A 23477-nucleotide genomic window follows, 5' to 3' on the forward strand; every position below is an offset into this window, starting at 1 on the left:
ACAAACCTTTGAGCGTCAGAGCTGACAGGGCAACCTCACAAACCGTCTGTTCTACTGTTCTATTTACCTTTTCCTTTCTCTTGAAATGGCATGAATATTGTTGCATGCCATATGAAATGATCAGAGAAATTATTATTTATGTTGTTAATGTAACATTTTACTATATTCCAAAAGTAAAAAATCTGAAGAGTAGGCAGTCTAGACAAAATTTAAAAAAGCTTTCCCAAGAGCCAAACTATACACTGAAAGGCACGCTAACAATGTTCACGCTAAGAAAGTTCACGCTAACACAACATAAATGAGTCGTCGGTACTACCAAATGATGGAGCAATGACGAACGAATCAGTATCAGACAGACTACAAATACTACTTGAAATATTTTTGTTTGAGCATTTGCTTTAGGCTGCCTGGTGTGCGGGGTTTGTACTTTTGGGACTTTTATATTGATTCCATCGTTTTGTATTGGTTCCAAGCTAAAAAAAAAACAACAACAGATTATATATTTGAAATGACTTTGAATAGTGTTGGAAACCAGCTCTGATATCAAAGCAAAACCGCCTGGGGGGTACTCACCGAGGGCATTTGGCTGGAGAGCAGGTGGCCATCTTGGGCCAGCATATTGGACATCATGAGGGCAGGCAGCTCCGGGTAGGAGTAGGGGTTGAGCAGGCCGTTGTGGTGGGCCCCTAGGGAGTGGCACAGGTAGCCCGACTCAGGGTCCATCAGGTGGAGCAAGGGGGGCTCGGGGTGGTTGGGAGGGGTGATAGGGGGAATCTCGTAGTCCTCGTCCCCCGCACCGTTCCCACTGGCTCCGCCTCCTCCGCCCTGACCGGAATAGCTCTGGAAGGACAAACAGAGAGGGAGATGGTGTGAGATACTGTATTTTACTGTATATGTAGGTAGGTTTGCCAAGAGCAGTGTATGATTCGAGAACATTTGATGTACTGGGGGGAGGTCATTTGTGTCAGTCAGAGAACATATCGTCTAGAAGAGTCAAATTATTTAATGAGGTAATAGTGCCCCCCACCCCCCACCCCACCCCAGAGATGGGAGTTATAACAATAATAGAGGGTCAGTCCCCAATTACACCCTACCTATATGCTTATCATATTAAAAGAGTGTACTGGAAAATGCTGTAATATGAGCTTTCAGACATAACACTTCGGTCAGGCGAAATCAGAAATGTACATGTGCCCAGAGTAAATATACAGCAACACAATTTGTTTTCAGAATAACCGTATGCATATCTGTGTATTCCTGTACTATCAATAGGTCCATGGTATTGTGTGCTGCAATAAGGAAAAATATGATTCTGAATTCTAGAGGGGGGAAAAATGGAAGAAATTCAATGGGGAACGAAAAAGCAATTTTGTCTGAGGCACTCGGACTTGACTCCCTTTGTAATGACTGAGTCAAATGAATCATCACAAATAATATTCCGGTGTCAGCCATTCAAGTTTTTAATATAATTTTTATGATTCATGTCTTGCCGTATACATTTCAGAAATCAATTCAATATCATCTTTGTGCAGGCTGTCATCCTCTGCACTGGAGTGGTCATTTATCTCTTAAACAAATCCTTTTAGAAAAAAACAGGGCAAAGGCAAAGAAAAAAATTATTCTCAGAGAGTTCTTTTCTACTAAGAGTAAATAACTCAAAGGTAGTAGGTAGCTACTGCAAGTACAATTACTTAATATCAACCCACCTACTGTGTAGCTTTTACAAATATGATCAAACAATCGAAAGCATTTAACTGGGTAATGTTAAGTAACCACTACAGCAGATGAAAGACAAACTCAAAAACACCAGCCCCCCCCTAAAAAAACAGCCTCAATCTGGTCATGACCAAGGAAGTTGTAATTGCAATGTATTACTTATTATAACGGAGGGATGTAGACATTGAACGAACACAACACTTAAACATGCTTTCATTCCCCCGTGACTAGTGAACATGAATGGAAGAAGAAAAACAATTTAATTGCTTCAATTGGATTTACTCTGTCCCTCGCATTGTCTGGAAAAGCGTGGATATTAATTTTCTAAATTGTTCTTTGAAGACAGATGTTTTTGTAAACCTTTGGGAATCGTGTTATTGTTTGGTCTAATGCACAAGAAAACGAACATTTCCGGAGATTCAATTTCCCTCATAATTGTTGGAAGGAAACAAACTTGTCTTTTGTAAACATAGGGGCCATTGTGTGAAGTGAGACCCTCGTTGAATCCTTTGGGGAACTCAAATCTCCATGATCTTTCATAATGAGGCAGGCACTAGGTATTCAGGCTAAGTCCCAAATGACAAGAAATTCCCCTATGGGCCCTGGTCAAAAGTAGTACACTTTATAGGGAATAGGATTCCATTTTGTATGCAGCGCGAGTCTTAACCAGACATTCTTGTAAGTCTTGTCAGAACTTAACCATAAAAGGCTCTGATACTATGCACTAGGGCTGTCCCCGACTAAAAACATTATTGGATGACCAAGAGTCGGGTTATTTTACAAAAGTGTATTTTTCCATATATATAGTGGCTTGCGAAAGTATTCACCCCCTTGGCATTTTTCCTATTTTGTTGCCTTACACCCTGGAATTAAACATTTTGGGAGGGGTTTGTATCATTTGATTTACACACGCCTACCACTTTGAAGATGCTAAATATTCTTTATTGTGAAACAAACAAGAAATAAGACAAAAAAACTGAAAACTTGAGCGTGCACAACTATTTACCCCCCCCCAAAGTCAATGCTTTGTAGAGCCACATTTTGTAGCAATTACAGCTGCAAGTCTCTTGGGATATGTCTCTATAAGCTTGGCACATCTAACCACTGGGATTTATGCCCATTCTCCAAGGCAAAACTGCTCCAGCTCCTTCAAGTTGGATGGGTTCCGCTGGTGTACAGCAATCTTTAAGTCATACCACAGATTCTCATTTGGATTGAGGTCTGGGCTTTGACTAGGCCATTCTAAGACATTTAAATGTTCCCCTTAAACCGCTCAAGTGTTGCTTTAGCAGTATGCTTAGGGGCATTGTCCTGCTGGAAGGTGAACCTCCGTCCCAGTCTCAAATCTCTGGAAGACTGAAACAAGTTTCCCTCAAGAATTTCCCTGTATTTAGCGCCATCCATCAGTCCGTCTATTCTGACCAGTTTGCCAGTCCCTGCCGATGAAAAACATTCCCACAGCATGATGCTGCCACCACCATGCTTCACTGTGGGGATGTTGTTCTCGGGGTGACGAGAGGTGTTGGGTTTGTGCCAGACATAGCGTTATCCTTGATGGCCAAAAAGCTCAATTTCAGTCTCATCTGACCAGAGTACCTTCTTCCATATATTTGGGGAGTCTCCCACATGCCTTTTGGTGAACACCAAACATGTTTGCTTATTTTTTTCTGGCCACTCTTCCGTAAAGCCCAGCTCTGTGGAGTTTATGGCTTAAAGTGGTCCTATGGACAGATTCTCCAATCTCCGCTGTGGAGCTTTGCAGCTCCTTCAGGGTTATATTTGGTCTCTTTGTTGCCTCTCTGATTAATGCCCTCCTTGCCTGGTCCGTGAGTTTTGGTGGGCAGCCCTCTCTTGGCATGTTTGCTGTGGTGCCATATTCTTTCCATTTTTTATTAATGGATTTAATGGTGGGATGTTCAAAGTTTTGGATATTTTTTTATAATCCAACAATGATCTGTACTTCTCCACAACTTTGTTCCTGACCTGTGTGGAGAGCTCCTTGGTCTTCATAGTGCCGCTTGCTTGGTGGTGACCCTTGCTTAGTGGTGTTGCAGACTCTGGGGCCTTTTAGAACAGGTGTATATGTACTGAGACCATGTGACAGATCATGTGACACTTAGATTACACACAGGTGGACTTTATTTAACTAATTATGTGACTTCTGAGGGTAATTGGTTGCACCAGATTTTATTTAGGGGCTTCATAGCAAAGCGGGTGAATACAAATGCACACACCACTTTTCCATTCTTTATTTTTTTGCATTTTTTGAAACAAGTCATTTTTTCCATTTAATTTTTTTTCATCAATTTGGACTATTTTGTGTATGTCCATTACATGAAATCCAAATGAAAATCTATTTAAATGGCAGGTTGTAATGCAACAAAATAGGAACCGCCAAGGGGGGTGAATACTTTTGCAAGGCACTGTAGACACACCCTTTGTTTGAATAAAATCAACTATATGTAGGCTGATTCTGATTCTTTAAGCACTGCGATTAAAAATGAAGACACACAAATTACTAAAGAGGGAGCCAGAGATCAATATAGCCAAACCAGAAGTAAAAACTATGTTCCTGACCCTCCTCCTCCCGCTGACCATTGCTGCTGGCCTTCACAGATTCTGCCATTACGGTCCTGAAGTTGCGGGTAATAGGCTACACCAGTGGTCGGCAACCTTTCCCATATGGAATGCCAAGTTATCATACCATTTCTACTGATCTGCGTGCCAGTTATGGTTTTCATATGCACATTTTTGTGGAACAGTTTCCTTTCATTTAAAATAAAGTAGAAATAAAGTAAAATTATATCAAAATTTAAATGATACAAACCTAAATGTAACTTCTGTTGCCATTGCCAATATGTAAAAATAGCCTACATAAACCAAAACATAAAAACACTGCAGCCTGCAAGTATAAAATATCCTGATAAAAATAAATAACCTATAAATCACATTGGCTACCCGTGGCATGTCTGCAAGAAACATTTAACTTGGTCCAGCCCGATTGTGCTAGCAAACTTGCAACATTGTATAAAATGTTCTGGGCCCTAATTTTCCGGTGCCAGTGAGCTCTGGACAGATAGACACAGCTGTGATCTATTTGCGCAAGGGATAAGAAGCAATCAGGTAGAGCTATTTTATAACGTTTACACCGGATCAGAGCATGACATTTTTTTCCTATTTCATGCTGAGTGGTTATAGAAAGGGAGAGAACTGGAAAGATTTCTCAAATAGCCTACATTGAGGAACTATTTTCATTCTGGATGTAAAAACAAACTTTGTTTACTTGCTGTTTAAGGCGAGGGGGGGGGTGACTTTAAGAAGCTACACAGTGACGGTTAAGACAATCATTTAAAAAAGTCTCACAAGTGTATCCTAGGTTGTGCGCTCTGCAAGCAATGTGTCCATTCCTACAATGACAATGGTAAGACTGTAATAATAATATATTGAATGCATTGACAGAACGTACTGTAACAAACCAAGCATTAATTCGAAATGATGGGAATTAACAGTACATATACTTCTGGCGATACTGGTGTGCCATCCCTGCGGCCTCCGCAATGGATTAGTCCACTGAGACAGTCGTGAAACAGACAGACATACATTTAAAAAAAATATATTAAAAAATGTTTGCAACTGCTCGCCTAAAAAAATATTGGTTGACCAACAAACCAGTCAACTAAATGTGGTCAGCCCTATGCAGTCATCACTTATCTTAAGTATATAATATCTTATGTTATATCTTAAGTACAAAGGGGATTTTCATCAACTGTGACCAATACGCTTTGTTTTCGGATCGTAAAAAAATACTTCTTCCAATCAAATACAAATCCTTTGCTCCGTTAAATGTTTTTCAGTTGCATAAGTGAGAGCTAGTGAATAATACGTGTCACATGTTACATTACTCTAAAGCCTAGTCGGGATGCACTTGATGATAAAATGTAAATATCAAGGACGTTCCCAGTTGAATAGTTGCGAGATAAATAATTCATATTCTATTCAGAGTGAGATTGCAGAGCCAAGGTACACTCCAGTTAATGCATACTCTTCACCCCGTCCCCTTTAAAAGTCAAATCTAAACAATGGCGTATGCATGTATGTGTTTGATAGATCATATAGAACAGAGTCTGTCCTCCTTATACGGTGACGACTCCAACAAACGCATATCCACGGTTTCTCTAAGTGCTTCTTCTCTCAAGGATTCCATTCTAATGCACAATGCAATATTTTATTACGCCCGGTACAACTATGTAGACTTCGCTCTCATAAAGGGGAGGGAGCTTCCTTCTTGATCAATAGTATTAGCATACCATTTTGGGAATATATTCCTGGGTAAATAAGTAGAAAGCATTGCCCACGTCCCAAATGGCACCCTATTGGCACCGGTTGGGCCCTGGTCCAAGGTAGTGCACCATATAGGGAATCGGGTCCCATTTCAGATGCAGACATTCTGTTCCGTCTTAATTAAGTGTAGAGGTCGTCAGAGAGTTCAGCGCACATTTTAATACACCTTTCATTTAATAGAAACAGATGAACAGACAGTTGGTGTGGGGATGGAATGAGAGGGAATATATCATTGATTGGGAAGCTTTCCAGGTTATTTTTGTTGGCACCAAGCTAACTTTCCACAACACTGCTTCACTAGCTCGGCTCATCTAATGGGACTTATCTGAACAGGCTTTGTTCAGTAGTCAAGGCCTTCGGTATCACAGACGATATCTAGCAGATGATTTGAAGTCAAATTAATATATATTTGGACAACTCATTTTATGAATACAGTGTCTAAAAAAACCCATGTGGGCTGGGCATCCTGAAGATGCAAAACATAAAAATATATTTTTTTAATACAAATATAAACTCAGTAAACTTAACATGTGTAAATATTTGCATGAACATAACAAGATTCAACAACTGAGACAAACTGAACAAGTTTCACAGACATGTGACTAACAGAAATTGAATAATGTGTCCCTGAACAAAGGGGCGGGGGGGGGGGGGGGGGGGCAAAATCAAAAGTAACAGTCAGTATCTGGTGTAGCCACCAGCTGCATTAAGTACTGCAGTACATCTCCTCATGATACTGCACCAGATTTGCCAGTTCTTGCTGTGAGATGTTACCCCACTCTTCCACCAAGGCACCTGCAAGTTCCCGGGCATTTCTTGGGGGAATGGCACTAGCCCTCACCCTCTGATCCAACAGGTCCCAGACGTGCTCAATGGGATTGAGATCTGGGCTCTTCGCTGGCCATCGCAGAACACTGACATTCCTGTCTTGCAGGAAATCACACACAGAACGAGCAGTATGGCTGGTGGCATTGTCATGCTGGAAGGTCATGTCAGGAAGAGCCTGAAGGAAGGGTACCACATGAGGGAGGAGGATGTCTTCCCTGTAACGCACAGCGTTGAGATTGCCTGCAATGACAACAAGCTCAGTCCGACGATGCCATGACACACCACCCCAGACTACGACGGACCCTCCACCTCCAAATCGATCCCGCTCCAGAGTACAGGCCTCGGTGTAACGGTCATTCCTTCGACGATAAACGCAAATCCGGCCATCACCTCCGGTGAGACACAACCGCGACTCGTCAGTGAAGAGCACTTTTTGCCAGTCCTGTCTGGTCCAGCGACGGTGGGTTTGTGCCCATAGGCGACATTGTTGCCGGTAATATCTGGTGAGTACTTGCCTTACAACAGGCCTACAAGCCCTCAGTCCAGCCTCTCTCAGCCTATTGCGGACAGTCTGAGCACTGATGGAGGGATTGTGTGTTCCTGGTGTAACTCGGGCAGTTGTTGTTACCATCCTGTACCTGTCCCACAGGTGTGATGTTCGGAAGTACCGATCCTGTGCATGTGTTGTTACACGTGGTCTGCCACTGCGAGGATGATCAGCTGTCCATCCCGTCTCCCGGTAGCGCTGTCTTAGGGGTCTCACAGTACGGACATTGCAATTTATTGCCCTGGCCACATCTGCAGTCTTCATGCCTCCTTGCAGCATGCCTAAGGCACATTCACACAGATGAGCAGGGACCCTAGGCATCTTTCTTTTGGTGTTTTTCAGAGTCAGTAGAAAGGCCTCTTTAGTGTCCTAAGTTTTCATAACTGTGACCTTAATTGCCTACCGTCTGTAAGCTGTTAGTGTCTTAACGACCGTTCCACAGGTGCATGTTCATTGAACAAGCATGGGAAACAGTGTTTAAACCCTTTACAATGAAGATCTGTGAAGTAATTTGGATTTTTACAAGTTATCTTTGAAAGACAGGGTCCTGAAAAAGGGATGTTTTTTTGTTGTTGCTGAGTTTACATTTTATTTTTTACAAACTTGTGGTAAAACATACAATGCATTCAAAAGTATTCAGACCCCTTGACTTTGTCCACATTTTATTATGTTACAGCCTTATTTTTAAATGAATTTAAAAAAAATCATCATCAATCTACACACAATACCCCATAATGACTAAGCAAAAAAAATGAGGGAAATGATGATTTAAAAAAACAATTTATTACATTTTAGAATAATGCTGTATGTAACAAAATGTGGAAAAAGTCAAGGGGTTTGAATACTTTCCGAATGCACTGTATATGCAAAGGAATGAAGGAAAGAAACTTGAATCATCATGTAGTATATAATATGTCATTTATCAGATGGCGTTATCCAAAGCGACTTATAATAGTCTTCGTATAGGTGGTACCAGCGGAATTTTAACCCACAAACTTGATAGCTAGTGCCTTGCTCTAACCAACTGAGCGCCGCATCAAGTCTGTATCATACACAATAAATGTATTATCATGGACACAAATTAATTTTTGATATGTTATATCTTGTAGTCATTTTACTTGCCAATTTGTTTTGATTCAAGTTTATTGTGAAAAACTGCTCCCCCCCCCAAAAGAAACATTGAAATTCAGCCATTTCCATCAGTATATACCATCTATCTGTTCTTATATACACCTCGCTAACTAGATGAAAACTGTGTCAAGGCAGCGCCTCCCCTCACGACACAGTTTGAGAGGAGACTCTCGACTTCCCAACTCAGCGATTCAACTGAGGGCCTGACCGACAGCACAGGGGCTTTGGGGCGTTGGGTTGGGGTGATGATGATGACAGATCTGCCTCACCACTAATGTGCACTTATCTGCCTATTGGAAGAGGTTTGTCAAATTGTGATTTATGCTTACACCTCACCCCCACCCTCTTCCCCTTTCCAACCCACCCAGAGCGCAGAAAACAAAGTCATAGTTATCTCTCGCTTCCATACGGCCTGTTTTTCAAGAAAAGAAAGGAGGAGGGAAGGGAGGGTTATCTTGGGGAAGAATTTGGGTGCCTCGTCCGTTTTTTGTTCATGCTGACATTCCCCTCGTAGAAAGCTTACGCCTCGTAAATGATGCCATGGACAAGAGTAGAGTGGGGTTACATCACCCCTGTTGACTTTAGAGGGTGGTCTGTTCCACGTGCAGATATTGGGCAAAATGATGAGAAAATAATGTACCCGACAATATACTTATGACGATATGGAACAGTCCTTCTCCACGACTGGGTGATGTCATGCTTTGCATTTTAGAAACTCAACAGCAACACTGTGAGCTAAGAAGTCCATGTGTGTCCTGTTTAGACAGCTCAAACTGTGGACAACCCTCTCCTTTATGTTCGTTTCTCTCTCTCTGTTGATCTGTCCCTCTCTCCCAGCCATAATACAGGCTTTAATTAAAGCCATCAGCTGTGTTCTTTTGCTACAATATCATGTCACGGATATCAACACACCACAAAGAGCCTCCTTAGAATAACAACGAGTGTGCCCGGCCCAGGTTACACTCTCTCGCTCTCTCTCTCTCTCTCTCTCTCTCTCTCTCTCTCTCTCTCTCTCTCTCTCTCTCTCTCTCTCTCTCTCTCTCTCTCTCTCTCTCTCTCTCTCTCTCTCTCTCTCTCTCTCTCTCTCTCTCTCTCACACTCTCTCTCTCCATCCCATCGATCTCTCTCTCTGTTTCTCTTTCTGTTTCTCTCTCTCTCTCTCTCTCTCCCATCCCTCTCTCTCTCTCTTCCTCTCCATCTCTCTCGCTCCAAACAGACTAGCTGCATTATTTACCCGTCACTCTGTTACTATTTGTACATTTGCGGAATCTGAAACCGTGGATCTAAGTTTCTGTCTGAGGAGGAAAGTGAGGCATCGCTCCAGCCCCAACACAGTGTCATGGGCTCACCTAGGAAATAATAGCCATAAAAAATATCTAGTAGCTACAATGCTGGCTATGGCTATTTCGGATATGACAATGCCCCGCAATGCTAACAAGGCCTAAAGAATGAAAGGCGATGACAGATACAAAATGACAAAATGTCCCTTTTTCTTAAGCACAGATACGGTCCATTTCATCCTAGAGAAAGGAGTTGATTACTAAACAACCGTGGACTAAAACAACCGTGCTAATTGCAATCGTTTATTTATTTTATGTCTCTTCCCTTCCTCTTGTCTCTCCCCTCTTTCCCTCTCTCATCTCCCCCCTCCCGTCTCCTCCCTCTGTCTCCCAGCATCTCACTCCTCACTCCTCATCCAAGGTCATGAGGTCATAGTCATCTGATCATATGTCGGTTGCGATTAGAATCAGGCCTTTTGTGCCATGTCATATTTCATTACGCACAGGACTCATCTCCTGGGTCGTGGGGTCACGCTGATTTGATTGGCTGACAGAAATGATATAATTTGCATTTAACCCTAGGCGGTATGAGTTCTGAACGGCGTACTAATGCATTTGGCAAAGATAGAAGGCTGCCCCGGGAGTGACTAATTTGAAGTGGCACAACAACAGCGGAGTGAGTGGGGGGCTGAGCTATTGCACAACATGCTGGGGTTACATGGAGGGAAGTTTATTCAATAATAAACAACACAAAGAACTCTCTCCGTGTCTCTTTCTCCTTCTCTCTCTTTGTCTCGCTCTCTACTTGTCTCTCCCCTCTTCTAATGACACTTTGATTTGACTGGGAGAGGAAGCTCAGAGAGGTTGGGTCTATCCCATCACTAACAGGTCATTATTGCTGTACACTGGAGTGGAACAAAACGTTGCTCAAACGGTCCCAGACGAAACACAGAGAAGACTGGGGAGAGAGGAGACACTGTGCAGACAATGGAATGGGATGAATGAAGATGGACAAATAAAGAACAAATAAAGTTGGATGAATTTGAATTGGAGAATGATGGGGGCAGATGTTACCCTAGCTAGCAGAAATAGATTCTAGATTTAATAAGCGTTCGCTATTGTATTCTTAGCCCAGACTTGATGCAGTGGAAAGAGAGTTCAGTTAATTCGCTCACCCCTCCGATAGTGATTGTGTGCAGATGCTTCGCAGTGTGAACTGTGTAAGCTCAAACACGATCTTCGCTAATGCAATAATAAAAATGCTAAGAAAACAAATGATCAGATAAAGAAACAAAGCTCAGGTTTTGAAGAGTCAATTAGAGAGAGATTGTGACACGCTCTGATACTGATGTGGGTGACAGGCGTGGGGGAAGGGGTCAAAGAAAGGCAAGGAGGGAGGGAGGGGGGAGGAGATATGATTTCAACATTTCAAATGAGGACCTTAATCAAACTTATTGCCTGACAGGAGGCATTTAGCATTATAAAGTCAAATTTGGCACACATATTATTTCTGCAGTATCCCCCTTGTCGCTTCTTATAGAGAGCAGGCATCTCTCTCCAGAGAAGGAATCTTTTTTACTTCATTCATTGGTTGCCCTGTCTCTTCTGATAGACTTAACAGGGCTACTGCTGCTGTATAGTCGATGGAAGTGTCCCAAATGCCACCATATCCCCGATACAGTGCATTACATTTGACCAGAGCCCTTTGGGCCATGGTCAAAAGTAGTGCACTATGTAGTGAATAGGATGCTAATTGGGACGCAGGCGACGAGTTCCGTGCACCGTGCATCACGAAAAACAAATCCAATGACATCAGCTCTTTTATATGGATTTCTATTTTATAATTTCACTATTTTCTTAACACTGTTTTCACATTGAAGGTCAACGCTGGTGCGGTGCGAAAACAATGACGCCACTGTTTCTGATTCTGACTGACAAAGCCTAATTGTGCTGTTGTCGTGTTTTTTTTAAATGTCTGGCGAATACAAAAACACATAGAAAAGACAGTTGTGGATCTTTAGTCATTTATAGACAATTGTGGAAACTGACAATGAGGACGCTGACAGGACAGTCGTGTGGACACACAAATGTGTATATACTGGTGATTGTTTGGACTGTGTGTGTGTGTGTGTGTGTGTGTGTGTGTGTGTGTGTGTGTGTGTGTGTGTGTGTGTGTGTGTGTGTGTGTGTGTGTGTGTGTGTGTGTGTGTGTGTGTGTGTGTGTGCAAATGCGCATGCAAACATGACTTTGCATGTGGACAATCGCTTATGTGTGTGTGTGTGTGTGTGTGTGTGTGTGTGTGTGTGTGTGTGTGTGTGTGAATGCATGCGTGTACAGTACTTGCACATATGCATGCAAGTCACAACAATAGCGAGCATTTCCACCATGGTATCACTGGGTTCTTAAGTGTCTCCCTATTCTCCCAGTCTTATAGGCCTGGAGTCAATAGTCAATGTGGCTGTGCATTGGCGATGGGCACATCTGCTGAAAACGGGTGCAAACATCTGGGGTTTCGATCCATGGTGCCATTGTTTTTACAAGATGCAGAGGGAGGGGACAGCTCTCCACTGTGAATGAGCCACTTATTCCTCAGCCATGATTGTACACACATTCTATGGCTGCGTCCCAATTGGCACCCTATTCCCTAAATAGTGCACTACTATTGACCGATGCCCATAGGGAATAGGGTGCCATTTGGGATGAAGACTCTATGGCCATAACAGACCCCTTCATAACTCCGTTCAAGGTTTGGATGTATTTACCTGCTTTGAGCTAAAATGACACTAGCTGTGAATCTAATGTGAGGCTGTTAGTGTAAAAGTCTCACTAAAGTGAAACTAGTAGTTATTAAGCGAAACTATGAACATATTTAAGAACATTCTACGACCTCAAACAGTAAATAGAAATCTATCAGCGCATAGGGTGGAAAATATTATCTGATGCAATCCTGAATGACTGGTTCCTTATCAACAACTGGGCCTGCATCTCAAATGGCACCCTATTCCCTCCCTATTCCCTATGGGTCCTGGTCAAAAGTAGTGCACTAGGGAACAGGGTGCCATTTGGGACTAAGCCTGGTTTTCTGAAAGTCCTATAAAAACACATTAAGACTGCCATTAGATTCATTTGATCACCTAACGGCAACATGGTAAATTGACATCTCGGCACGGCAAAGGGCCCTTACACAAATATACAGCTGTGCATTTATTTGCAGTCCCGTGTCAGTAAACTATTTCAAACAGAAGGCTTTTAATGGGTGAAAAAGGGAGCCATTTTCCAAATCACTCCAACAAAAAAAAGGCCACAGCGAGGGAGAGAGAAAGAGAAAGAGGGAGCTTTTTGCTGCAGCAACAAATATGCCTGCACATCTTTTTCACTTTGTCTCCTGCCCCTGCTTCGTCAGCGAACGGCCACAGAAATATTTTGGCAGCCCGCTCTTTGTTTTCATTTTCACAAAAGATGGAGGGAGCGAGAGAGAGAGGTGGAGGGGTAGTGGTGGTGGTGGAGGGGTGGATGAGCGCAGTAGGGGAGAGGAGAGGAGGAGATGGGAGAGGAGAGAGAGAGGTGGAGGGGGTAGAGGAGAAGAAGAGGATGGGGGGGAGGGCAGGGTTTTCAGTCTGCCACTCTCAGTCCCAGACCCAATCTAAACAGCGAGAGGAAGCTGTAAATCAAACTAATGCGACGGCCTGGTAATTCCTAGCAGCAGGGCCGGGGCGGTGGGCACAGACGAGGATCCCCAAATGGCGGGAGTTTACAAAAACTGTGGCGGCACCGGCTTTAATCAGCGACAACGATCCAATGATACCGTCTCCCCCAATCAGAGCATTTCCTGTCAGTCACACAAGACCGATTTTGACCAATCAGGCGCACAGACAGAGATTGGGTTGCGGCCAACTAGCGAATTACCGATCTCATTTAGAAAGGGGAGAAAAAAATGAGGAAAATTAACTTGAGCTCCTATAATTCTAGGGCTGTATCCCAAATGGCAGCCTATTCCCTAATATAGTGCACTAATTGTGACCAGAGACTTATGTGCTGTGGTCAAATGTAGTGCACTATAAAGGGAATACGGTGCCAGTAGATACATCAGGAATGTGACATCATAATCAGAGTGAGCACAAAGTCTACAATGTGTCATTAGAAACATGTGCAGAGATAGAAACGAGTGGATAGCTGTTGAAGGCTGTAAGGCATGGGTGTGTCTCCAATACCTAGGCGGATGGTTTTCAATTACAATCACTGTGAATTTCTTTTTTCTTTGTGAAAAACACGATTCTGAAACCTATCCTATGCCAAAGTTCGAACACAAAACATGGAATGCGCCCCCCAAAAAAGTGAAACTATTTTCAACTTGTACCAAAAGAAAACAGGCAGCCCCAACTTGAAATTAGACATTGCCAGAGGCTGCCTTTCGTAAACAGAAATCAACGGGGGTACTGTAATTGTAATTTACTACAGTGAGTCAGAGAAAATGCGCTTCACTTCATCATCAGGCCTTTCAAACGGGCCATCCAAACCATGATCCTTAAGGCCTTTTTATTTGATGCTGCTAATGCCCAGATACAGCACCGCATACAGGCAGGCGAAGCCAAGCCGAGGAACGCGCTAGTGCCGTAGTGTTAGAGCGGAATGACTGGCGAAGGTACACTCGCTCTGCATGTAGAACCAGCGGACCACTTGGCAGCCGTGGCGCTACAACAGGGCCAATCAATAAAACCTTGTTACACTAATTGCGAGATTATAATCTCCGCTAGCTACTTCGGCTGCATATCCAAACAGTCCCTCCATTAAGATAATTATTCCTGCTACACTCTCTGCCTCTCTCCCACCGATTTCCCCAAACGTCTATTATGCTAAACAAATATTTAAATCATGGTGGAAACGCATAAAAAGGGAATTTACTGTAGTTCAGGTCATATGGAGGATGACAGTGTCTTATTTTTTTTTTTAAATGCCCACTCAAGGGGTTAGACAGTTGTACTAAGCCCATGAGGCATTTGTAAGTGATGTTTTCAAGAATCAGTGGCTATATAATATATACCAAGAAGTGAATTGACTATCAGAAATGGCTGTAAATAGAACAGTGGGCCTTTAACACAGAATTAATACATACAAAATATCTTCATATTCTTCTACCTCAGTTCAGTTCAGTGCAAGAGTTTTTAACTCGAGTCTACTGAGGGACAGAGGGAGAGAGAGAGCGGGAGAGAGAGCGAGAGAGAGAGGGAGAGAGAGAGGGAGAGAGAGAGAGAGAGAGGGAGAGAGAGAGAGAGAGAGAGGGAGAGAGAGAGAGGGAGAGAGAGAGGGAGAGAGAGAGGGAGAGAGAGAGAGAGCTAGAGAGAGAGAGCACTCCCTGGGCCTTCCAGGAGCAAGCTACAATAGAAAAGTCAAGCTCACAGGCATTTAGTCCAGTCTAGAGGAATAGCTGGGGAGGGTTTTCATGTCAGGGCTAAGTCCCAGATGGCACCCTATTCCCTATGTAGTGCACTACGTGTAACCAGAACTCTATGGGCCCTGGTCAAAAGTTGTGCACTATATAGGGAATGGCGTGCCATTTGGGATGCAGCTCATGTTCCCTGCTTGGTGCCGTATCGATCCGGTGCTAGGAGAGACCGGAGTAAAGGGACACTCTCTGCTGGTTACTCTATTGTACACTGTTGCCACGACAATCGCAAGTGACCCTGGGCAGACAAAGGGCTAGTTGAGGCCGGGCCAGAGGCCTGACCTTGTCTTTTAATCAGCCCTGTTTCGACTGTCGCCAGAGAGAGAGAGAGAGAGAAGAGAGAGAGGGGAAAGAAAGCGGCAGGTGGGGAGAGAGAGGAGAAGAGGGAGGGGAAACATCTAGGGAGAGATAGATGGAGACAGAGAGAGCTAACTGGGGAGAGATAGATGGAGACAGAGAGAGCTAACTAGGGAGAGATAGGTAAAAGGTGATATAGGGGAAGGATATAGAGAGAGAAAGGACAAGAAGAGTGGGAAAGAGATAACTAGGGAGAGGCAGAGCGCAAGGAGAGAGAAAGCTAACTGGGGAAAGATAAAATGAGATAGGGAGGGGAGGGAGGGAGAGAAGAGAGAAATAAATAAGGGCCAATAGCAAGAGAAGAAAGAGTGAAATAGAGAAATAGAGAGAGAGAGGTATAGAGAAGTCAAATGTCTACTGTTTACTGATGCTCTAGTCCTTCTGTTCCCAACCAAGGAGGGCATACAACAGTTTCTAGCACCTAGATCTTCCGCATAGATTCTGTCGGACCTGGGCCCTGACAGTAAATCTCAATAAGACAAAAATAATGGTGTTCCAAAAAAGATCCAGTCGCCAGGACCACAAATACAAATTCCATCTAGACACCATAGTCCTAGAGCACACAAAAAACTATACATACCTCGGCCTAAACATCAGCGCCACAGGTAACTTCCACAAAGCTGTGAACGACCTGAGAGACAAGGCAAGAAGGGCCTTCTACGCCATCAAAAGGAACATAAAATTTGACATACCAATTAGGATCTGGCTAAAGATACTTGAATCAGTTATAGAACCCATTTCCCTTTATGGTTGTGAGGTCTGGGGTCCGCTCACCAATCAAGAATTTACTAAATGGGAAAAACACAAAATTGAGATTCTGCATGCAGAATTCTACAAAAATATCCTCTGTATACAACGTAAAACACCAAACAATGCATGCAGAGTAGAATTAGGCCGATACCGCTACTTATCAAAATCCAGAAAAGAGCTGTTGAATTCTACAACCATCTAAAAGGAAGCGATTCCCAAACCTTCCATAACAAAGCCATCACCTACAGCGAGATTAACCTGGAGAAGAGTCCCCTAAGCAAGCTGGTCCTGGGGCAAACAGAACCCCAGGACTGTAACAAAATTAAACCCAACCAAATCATGAGAAAACAAAAAGATAATTACTTTCAAAAAGAGAATTACTTTAACAAAAAAGAGCAATGCTGGAATGCTATTTGGCCTTAAACAGAGAGTACACCGTGACAGAATACCTGACCACTGTGACTGAACCAAAAGGAAAGCTTTCACTATGTACAGACTCAGTGAGCATAGCCTTGCTATTGAGAGAGGCTGCCGAAAGGCAGACCTGGATGTCAAGAGAAGACAGGCTATGTGCACACTGCCCACAAAATGAGGTGGAAACCGAGCTGCACTTCCTAACCTCCTACCAAATGTATGACCATATTAGAGACACATATTTCCCTCAGATTACACAGACCCACAAAGAATTTGAAAACAAATCCAATTTTGATAAACTCCCATATCTACTGGGTGAACTACCACAGTGTGCCATCAGAGCAGCAAGATTTGTGACCTGTTGCCACAAGAAACAGACACCATTGTAAATACAACCCATATTCATGTTTATTTATTGTCCCTTTAACTATTTGCACATCGTTACAACACTGCATATAGGCATACCATGACATTTGAAATGTCTCTATTCCTTTGCAACTTTTGTGAGTGTAATGTTTACTGTTCATTTTTTATTGTTTATTTCACTTTAGTTTGTCTATTTCACTTGCTTTGGCAATGTAAATATATGTTTTCCATGTCAATAAAGCCCATTGAACTGAGAGAGAGAGAGAGAGCTAACTGGGAGAGCGATAGCTCTTTAGTGAGAGTGAGAGAGCTATGCTCTCAGCTAACTGGGGTCAGGTCTATGCGCATGGGAACAGTGGACATGACAGAAGATCTGACCCCATTTCTTTATGACTCATCACAGTGATCGAACTGAAACTGCCACCATAGATAGTGGAGATGACAGTGCCCGATTAGCCGAAGTAACAGTGGGGGCATTACAGCGAGATGATCTAGGCAGTTTCAGGCAGTATGGAGGCGTTGGTTCTTTCCCCCCCAGAACCACTGACCCAAATGCATTTTAATATAGTAAAAAGGATAAAAGGGTAAAAGAACATACCAGTAAAAGGAAATGCAACAGACAGATGATAGAGAAGTTGAAGCCAGGAGAGGATTGTGAATTTCTAATGGATATCAAAGTACAGTATGAAGACAGGCAGAAACTGCTTCTCCAATAGAAATCCCAGATCACGCTTGTAGGTGATGTCATGGCGGCGTTGGCTAGCTAACCACATGCGCAGAAACACATCATCGGGTCTAACTGTCGGCTCGCGCCTAACTGTGTATGTGCAGGCCGTCAAATCAAAGGCACTCCTTTGATATGAAGTTGCTTTGGATGAAAATGAAAACGTATCAGTTTGTCACATTCACGAGGTTGGAGTAATAACATGTGATTCCCCCCCCCCCCCCCCCCCCCCTATTTGTTGTTAATTTTCTCGAAATCTAAAGGCACAACCTAGATTTGAGCCAATGTCTTAAGTAGGTGAACTTCTCTCATTGACATCTCAGACCCCAAACCCCGGCCTGGTCTGCTTGGTCTGTTTTACAAGCATTCCCAGACGTTTCACAATGTTGTGCCTCTGAGTTTAGAAACTCTGTGTGGATATGTTGTGTTTCTAGGGTATGATCATCTCTATAAGTTAGAACAACAGTGCAGCGTGATCTGATAGAGATATTCTTGGCCCACTCAAGTGATTGCAATTGACAAGGACAAGTGCCTCTCCCTACTTTGTATGGCAGTGAGGCTTACAACGAAATTCAACAAATCTCCCAGCTCAAACGCAACATATGGCAACCCATGTGTTTTAGCCCAGCTGCGGTACAATGCACTATAGTACAGTACATACGCTGATGCATTCAGTCCTGTGTTCTCATGAATCTCATTGGACCCAATTATGTAGGACCCACTTTCACAAATCCAGTCCTCAAGGTCCCCAGCACTACTGGCTTGGTTTTCTTATTTCCCTCTAATCAGGAACTTTTCAGACCTTGAAGACTTTCGGGCCAATTCAGAGTTGAGATAAGCGCGTGCAACTCAGACTTTCGCGTAAATCATACATTTATGTTAATGGGGAGACAATGTGAGAATATGAGTTGAGCGTGATGATCTCGAGTCTAAATATTACCCAATGTGAGTGGAATCAAATCAAATTTTATTTGTCACATACACATGGTTAGCAGATGTTAATGCGAGTGTAGCGAAATGCTTGTGCTCCTAGTTCCGACAATGCAGTAATAACCAACAAGTAATCTAACCTAACAATTCCACAACTACTACCTTATACACACAGGTGTAAAGGGATAAAGAATATGTACATAAAGATATAAGAATGAGTGATGGTACAGAACGGCATAGGCAAGATGCAGTAGATGGTATAGTGTACAGTCTATACATATGAGATGAGTAATGTAGGGTATGTAAACATAAAGTGGCATAGTTTAAAGTGGCTAGTGATACATGTATTACATAAAGATGACAAGATGCAGTGGATGATATACAGTACAGTATATACATATACACATGAGATGAGTAATGTAGGGTATGTAAACATTATATTAAGTGGCATTGTCTAAAGTGGCTAGTGGTACATTTTTACAATTTCCATCAATTCCCATTATTAAAGTGGCTGGAGTTGAGTCAGTATGTTGGCAGCGGCCACTAAATGTTAGTGGTGGCTGTTTAACAGTCTGAAGGCCTTGAGATAGAAGCTGTTTTTCAGTCTCTCGGTCCCTGCTTTGATGCACCTGTACTGACCTCGCCTTCTGGATGATAGCGGGGTGAACAGGCAGTGGCTCGGGTGGTTGTTGTCCTTGATGATCTTTATGGCCTTCCTGTGACATCGGGTGGTGTAGGTGTCCTGGAGGACAGGTAGTTTGCTCCCGGTGATGCGTTGTGCAGACCTCACTACCTTCTGTAGAGCCTTACGGTTGTGGGCGGAGCAGTTGCCGTACCAGGCGGTGATACAGCCCGACAGGATGCTCTCGATTGTGCATCTGTAGAAGTTTGTGAGTGCTTTTGGTGACAAGCCGAATTTCTTCAGCCTCCTGAGGTTGAAGAGGCGCTGCTGCGCCTTCTTCACAACGATGTCTGTGTGGGTGGACCAATTCAGTTTGTCCGTGATGTGTACACCGAGGAACTTAAAACTTTCCACCTTCTCCACTACTGCCCCGTCGATGTGGATAGGGGGGTGCTCCCTCTGCTGTTTCCTGAAGTCCACAATCATCTCCTTTGTTTTGTTGACGTTGAGTGTGAGGTTATTTTCCTGACACCACACTCCGAGGGCCCTCACCTCCTCCCTGTAGGCTGTCTCGTCATTGTTGGTAATCAAAACTCACCACCTGGGGGCGGCCCGTCAGGAAGTCCAGGACCCAGTTGCACAGGGCGGGGTCGAGACCCAGGGTCTCGAGCTTGATGACGAGTTTGGAGGGTACTATAGTGTTAAATGCTGAGCTGTAGTCGAAGAACAGCATTCTCACATAGGTAGTCCTCTTGTCCAGATGGGTTAGGGCAGTGTGCAGTGTGGTTGCGATTGCGTCGTCTGTGGACCTATTGGGTCGGTAAGCAAATTGGAGTGAGGTGATATGGTCCTTGACTAGTCTCTCAAAGCACTTCATGATGACGGAAGTGAGTGCTACGGGGCGGTAGTCGTTTAGCTCAGTTACCTTAGCTTTCTTGGGAACAGGAACAATGGTGGCCCTCTTGAAGCATGTGGGAACAGCAGACTGGGATAAGGATTGATTGAATATGTCCTTAAACACACCAGCAAGCTGGTCTGCGCATGCTCTGAGGACGTGGCTGGGAATGCCGTCTGGGCCTGCAGCCTTGCGCGGGTTAACACGTTTAAATGTTTTACTCACCTGAAGGAGAGCCCGCAGGTTTTGATAGCGGGCCGTGTCAGTGGCAATGTATTGTCCTCAAAGCGAGCAAAAAAGTTATTTAGTCTGTCTGGGAGCAAGACATCCTGGTCCGCGACGGGGCTGGTTTTCTTTTTGTAATCTGTGATTGACTGTAGACCCTGCCACATACCTCTTGTGTCTGAGCTGTTGAATTGCGACTCTACTTTGTCTCTATACTGGGACTTAGCTTGTTTGATTGCCTTGCGGAGGGAATAGCTACACTGTTTGTATTCTGTTTGTTTCCGGTCACCTTGCCCTGGTTAAAAGCAGTGGTTCGCGCTTTCAGTTTCACGCGAATGCTGCCATCAATCCACGGTTTCTGGTTTGGGAATGTTTTAATCGTTGCTGTGGGTACGACATCGTCAATGCACTTTCTAATGAACTCGCTCACCGAATCAGCATATTCGTCAATGTTGTTGTTGGACGCAATGCGGAACATATCCCAATCCACGTGATCGAAGTAGTCTTGAAGCATGGAATCAGATTGCGTTGAACAGCGTTGAACAGACCTGAGCGCGGGAGCTTGCTGTTTTAGTTTCTGTTTGTAGGCTGGAAGCAACAAAATGGAGTCGTGGTCAGCTTTTCCGAATCTCTGTCCATTTAATGACAATCGATGAATGAACTACCAGGTATGGATCAGAATAACCAGCAACAACCTGGACTTTGAGGCTGTGATTTTAATAACCCTGAACGTAGAATAGTAGCTTTAGTTTCAGTCCACCGTGAGACCTTATCAAATCCGAGGCATGTCTGGTCATTTTCTAGTCCAGAAAAAAAAAAAAAAAGGAAAAAAAAAAGGAAGCAGGTGTTTCATCAACAAAAAGAAAAATGCCAACTCACCTGATTTGGGGAGAGAAACTCCTGGTTATTTTCATTCATGTACATGTTGTCACCATCAAACTGTGAGGGAAAACAGAGAAACAGAGTGGGAATAGAAATCAGTCAGTTCACAGAACAAAAAAATCAGTCAGCGCACAGAAAATCAGTCAGGGCACAGAAAGCATTTTGAACGAGTCCAATTACTCCATAGTAGTCACCTTTAAACCACACTGGCTCAGTGGCTCTCGTGGATGTCAGTAATTACAGTTCATTAGAGCCCCATATAATTAGACCAGTCAGACTAGTGAAACTCACACTGCTCCGCTTGCCTGCAGCAACCCCAGTGTGTGTGTGTGTGTGATAAAGTGTATGTGTGTGTGTGCGCCTCAGTCCGTGTGTGTGTCTGACTCGGCTGTGACTTGGGCTGCCTTGTGTGTCACGCGAGGTGTTGATGAGGAGAGCTAATCACACCAGCACAAACACAACACAACACAAAACGGCAGTCAGGGCCCTACGGAGGCCAAGAGGACACAACGGCCCTTTAGCACTTTCACACTCCGTCAGAGAGAAAAAAAAGACCGCCAGAGAGAAGCCTCCATCGGGCCAGGGCCGGGTGGGCGAACAACAGCTTGCCCCTGAGCAAAGGGGAATGGTGGGTCATTAGTGTGGTGGGTGGGGGAGGGCGTGAGAGGGGCAAGGGGGGTTAGTGGAGGCCAATGGTGGCCGTTCTCGCTGTAGCGGTGATTAACACTCGGGTCACAGCCAGAGGTCGCGGCTTGGAATGCTTTACACTTCACAGAGGCCCCTCTGTTCTGTCTGCCACTAGTTGGCACTCTGCTTTTATGAGAAATCAAAACACACGAGGAGAAGTCAGCCAAAAGGGCCTGTAGAGCTGCCACGGCTGTACTGTAAGGTCATTACATTCTGGTGGAGCAGTACTGTAGCGTAGATCTACACTGTTTTCAAACTGCCAAGAGATATAGGCTAAACAATGGAAGCTACTGTATAATGTAGATGCTGAAAAACCACAGGCCAGTCCATAAGGATATTAGACAAAGTTAAGCCTTTGAACCTGTAGAATTGATGCCAAAGTGGAGAGATGTAACAAACCATTCTTTAGTAATATAAACTGATATACTGACAGTATACTGACAGTAGGAGTGGGAAATATGTGCATTACATTACATATATTCCAATGTCGTTCCATTTGACATGCTGTCAAACCCACCATTGCTACCGTTCGAGGCTAGCTGACGGCAATAACTAGCACTATATAATTTGTCACCCTACTTCTCATCACTCTCATATTCATCCTTTAGATAGACTCGATGCTTTCAGCATAATGAGTTCTCCTTGAGGGAACCATTAGTCTGTGGGCCACAATCATTGGATGATGGTTACACACTGCAAGTAAAATTAAATAAATATCTTCAATTACATCGGTAAGGAAGGAGAAAAGGCCATGAGTGCTTCTGAGTTCTCAATCAGGAAATGAATGGAGAGCAAGGGTAGCAATGAGTAGTTATTGGTGTTTTCACACATGACATGGGTCCTCTCAGAGAAACTGGAGATTGTTTGTGATATTTATATACAGCGCATTTGGAAAGTATTCAGACCCCATCCCTTTTTCCACATTTTGTTACGTTACAGCCTTATTCTAAAATTGATTAAATACTTTTCCCCCCCACATCAATCTACACACATTACCCCATAATGACAAAGCACTTTTTTTTTAATGTTTGCTAATTTACAAAAAAATTACCTGAAATAATACATATTTACATTAGTATTCAGACCCTTTGCTATGCGACTTGAAATTGACCTCAGGTGCATCCTGTTTCCATTGACCATCATTGAGATGTTTCTACAACTTGATTGGAGTCCACCTGTGGTAAATTAAATTGATTGGATATGATTTGGAAAGGCACACACCTGTCTATATAAGGTCCTAATGTTGACAGTGCATTTCAGAGCAAAAACTAAGCCATGAGGCCAAAGGAATTGTCTGTAGAGCTCAGAGACAGTATTGTCTCGAGGCACAGATCTGGG

General features: G+C 43.6%; 1 protein-coding gene across 2 annotated transcripts in view; it reads right to left on the bottom strand.

Moving 5' to 3' along the window:
- Positions 1-21509, bottom strand: part of LOC129840950 (TOX high mobility group box family member 2-like) — a gene marked incomplete at its 5' end in the record, with an annotated part of 72251 nt that extends 50742 nt beyond the window's left edge. For both annotated transcript variants that reach the window (XM_055909021.1, XM_055909012.1), the window contains 2 exon segments: positions 574-840; positions 21450-21509. In XM_055909021.1, coding sequence (XP_055764996.1) covers positions 574-840; positions 21450-21509 — 327 coding nt within the window.
- Between the last annotated feature and the right edge of the window lie 1968 nt (positions 21510-23477).

The sequence above is a fragment of the Salvelinus fontinalis genome, chromosome 3 (genome assembly GCF_029448725.1).
Source record: "Salvelinus fontinalis isolate EN_2023a chromosome 3, ASM2944872v1, whole genome shotgun sequence".
NCBI lineage: Eukaryota > Metazoa > Chordata > Actinopteri > Salmoniformes > Salmonidae > Salvelinus > Salvelinus fontinalis.